This window comes from Poecilia latipinna, unplaced genomic scaffold (genome assembly GCF_001443285.1).
Source record: "Poecilia latipinna isolate Pla-1442-1.1 unplaced genomic scaffold, P_latipinna-1.0 Scaffold467, whole genome shotgun sequence".
NCBI classification, from domain to species: domain Eukaryota; kingdom Metazoa; phylum Chordata; class Actinopteri; order Cyprinodontiformes; family Poeciliidae; genus Poecilia; species Poecilia latipinna.
In genome coordinates, this window is record NW_015113083.1 from 251,007 (window position 1) to 252,789 (window position 1,783).

Consider the following 1,783-nt stretch of genomic DNA (forward strand, 5'->3'; position numbering starts at 1 on the left):
ATAATTTTAGCCTATTAATTTAGCCTGAAGTAATACTAGCTCATATATTTAGCTTAACAAATTTAGCCACTGAAAATATTAACCTAATTACTTAGCATAGGGACGTAGCTTAAGCTAACAGTCAAATATTTTAGGAGCAGGTCACATTAGCAAGGCATTCTTTAGCTTTTGGTTCGTAATGTGGCAACGTGTTTGCCTTAAGGAGTTAGCTTAAGCTAACATAAGTTCAAACATTCAGTCTAATAATTTAGCTTCTGGTAACATTAGCGTGACACATTACTTGTTGCCACAACAAAGAATTGTTGTGCCAATGCCAATTACTTGTTAGCTACAAGTAATTATAGCACAAATACTTGTGCTAAATGAATCTATTAATTTAGCACAAGTTAGTACTAGGTAAATATATTGAGATGAATGATTTAGCCTCATAAAATATTAGCCTAATTGCTTAAGACAACATATTAGCTCAATCCTTTTGCAAAAAGATTTAGCTTAAGCTAGCACCATCCTACAGTGTCAACAAGGCCACTATGCTAGGTGTGACCTGTAGCTTTATGACTCATGGATGAACCTGATTGTGACCTGCTGCTGCCTAAAGGAACCAACAGACCATCAGGTCTCTGCGTTAGCTGCGTTACCTCTGGGCGGTCTGGGCAGCCTGCTCTGGGTGTCACACACACTGGCTGGGGTCACAATGGGGTGAGACGAGGGCTGGAGGAAGGCCACAGTGGGGAAAGGCACCGACGGGATCATGGAGGAGTCGGACAGGGAGGCGGGGAGGCCTGAGCGGCCGCCGTCCCTGCCGCTGGACGGGACTCTCCACCGGGGCAACGGGGACGGGGATACGTCTTCACTGGAGGAACCGGGAACACTGGGAGGGCTGAGGGACTGCTCGGGGGTCGACGAGGATTTGGGAAGGAAGCTGAGGATGGAGGAGAAGAAGGAGCAGGATTCTGGGAGGGGAATGGTCCCGATTCCGCTGTCCAGCGTCCGCATGGCGCAGCGCGATCCTGCGGCACAAGGAGGACAGCTGCAGTGGCTCACAGGGAGTTAGCCGCTAGCAGCTAGGTAGCTAGCAGCTAGCCTCTATGCAGCTACCAGCTATTAGCTAGCCGCTAACAGTTGGCATGATGAAAGAGCAGGAAGCATGGCTGAAGTGGAGCTGTGAAGCTTTGAAACGTGTTTATGGACGAGGTAATTAGCCACTCAATTAGGAGACGTTTTAATCTGAGAGGAAAATCAATACGATCACTTTACAAATTAAATCTGATTGATTTCAGGGTAGAAATGGAGAATGAGGCAGATTGACTAGAACAACTCTTTGTATTCTTTATGATGAATAAAAAAACATTTTCTGTTGGTCAGATACTTTTCTCTCTGCCTCCTGGTTTTCCTCAGTTTGCTGGAAGTTTGAGTTAATGTCCAAAACATTTAATGCTTCATCACAAAATGAGAATAAGATCCAGATATGAGCCCACTTTAACCACCGCTCTGTCAGAACGACGCTAGATGAGTCATGCTCTGACTGCAAACATGAAATGCACATAATGGTTCAGCATGGTGTGAACGAAATGCTTCATTTTTAACTCAACAGACTATTGATCGTTTTACAGGTTAAAGCCATTCAGAGACCGACTTCACTCCAACATCACGAATAAACACAGGGCAGGAATCCAGAGAAACAAGCTAGCATCCATCTAGCATCTAGCTAGCATCCAGCTAGCATCTAGCTAGCATCCATCTAGCATCCATCTAGCATCTAGCTAGCATCTAGCTAGCATCC

The 1,783-nt window shown here is 45.1% G+C and overlaps 1 protein-coding gene across 5 annotated transcripts in view; it reads right to left on the reverse strand.

Moving 5' to 3' along the window:
* Window positions 1-97: 97 nt before the first annotated feature.
* The window catches only part of LOC106951672 (nck-associated protein 5), a 45,623-nt gene continuing 43,937 nt past the window's right edge, over window positions 98-1,783 (reverse strand). For 3 of the 5 annotated variants that reach the window (XM_015039323.1, XM_015039324.1, XM_015039326.1), the window contains one exon: window positions 98-1,010. In XM_015039323.1, coding sequence (XP_014894809.1) covers window positions 613-1,010 — 398 coding nt within the window. In that variant the 3' untranslated portion in view covers window positions 98-612. The remainder of the gene's footprint in view (window positions 1,011-1,783) is intronic. The other 2 variants (XM_015039329.1, XM_015039327.1) reach the window with 1 other exon arrangement.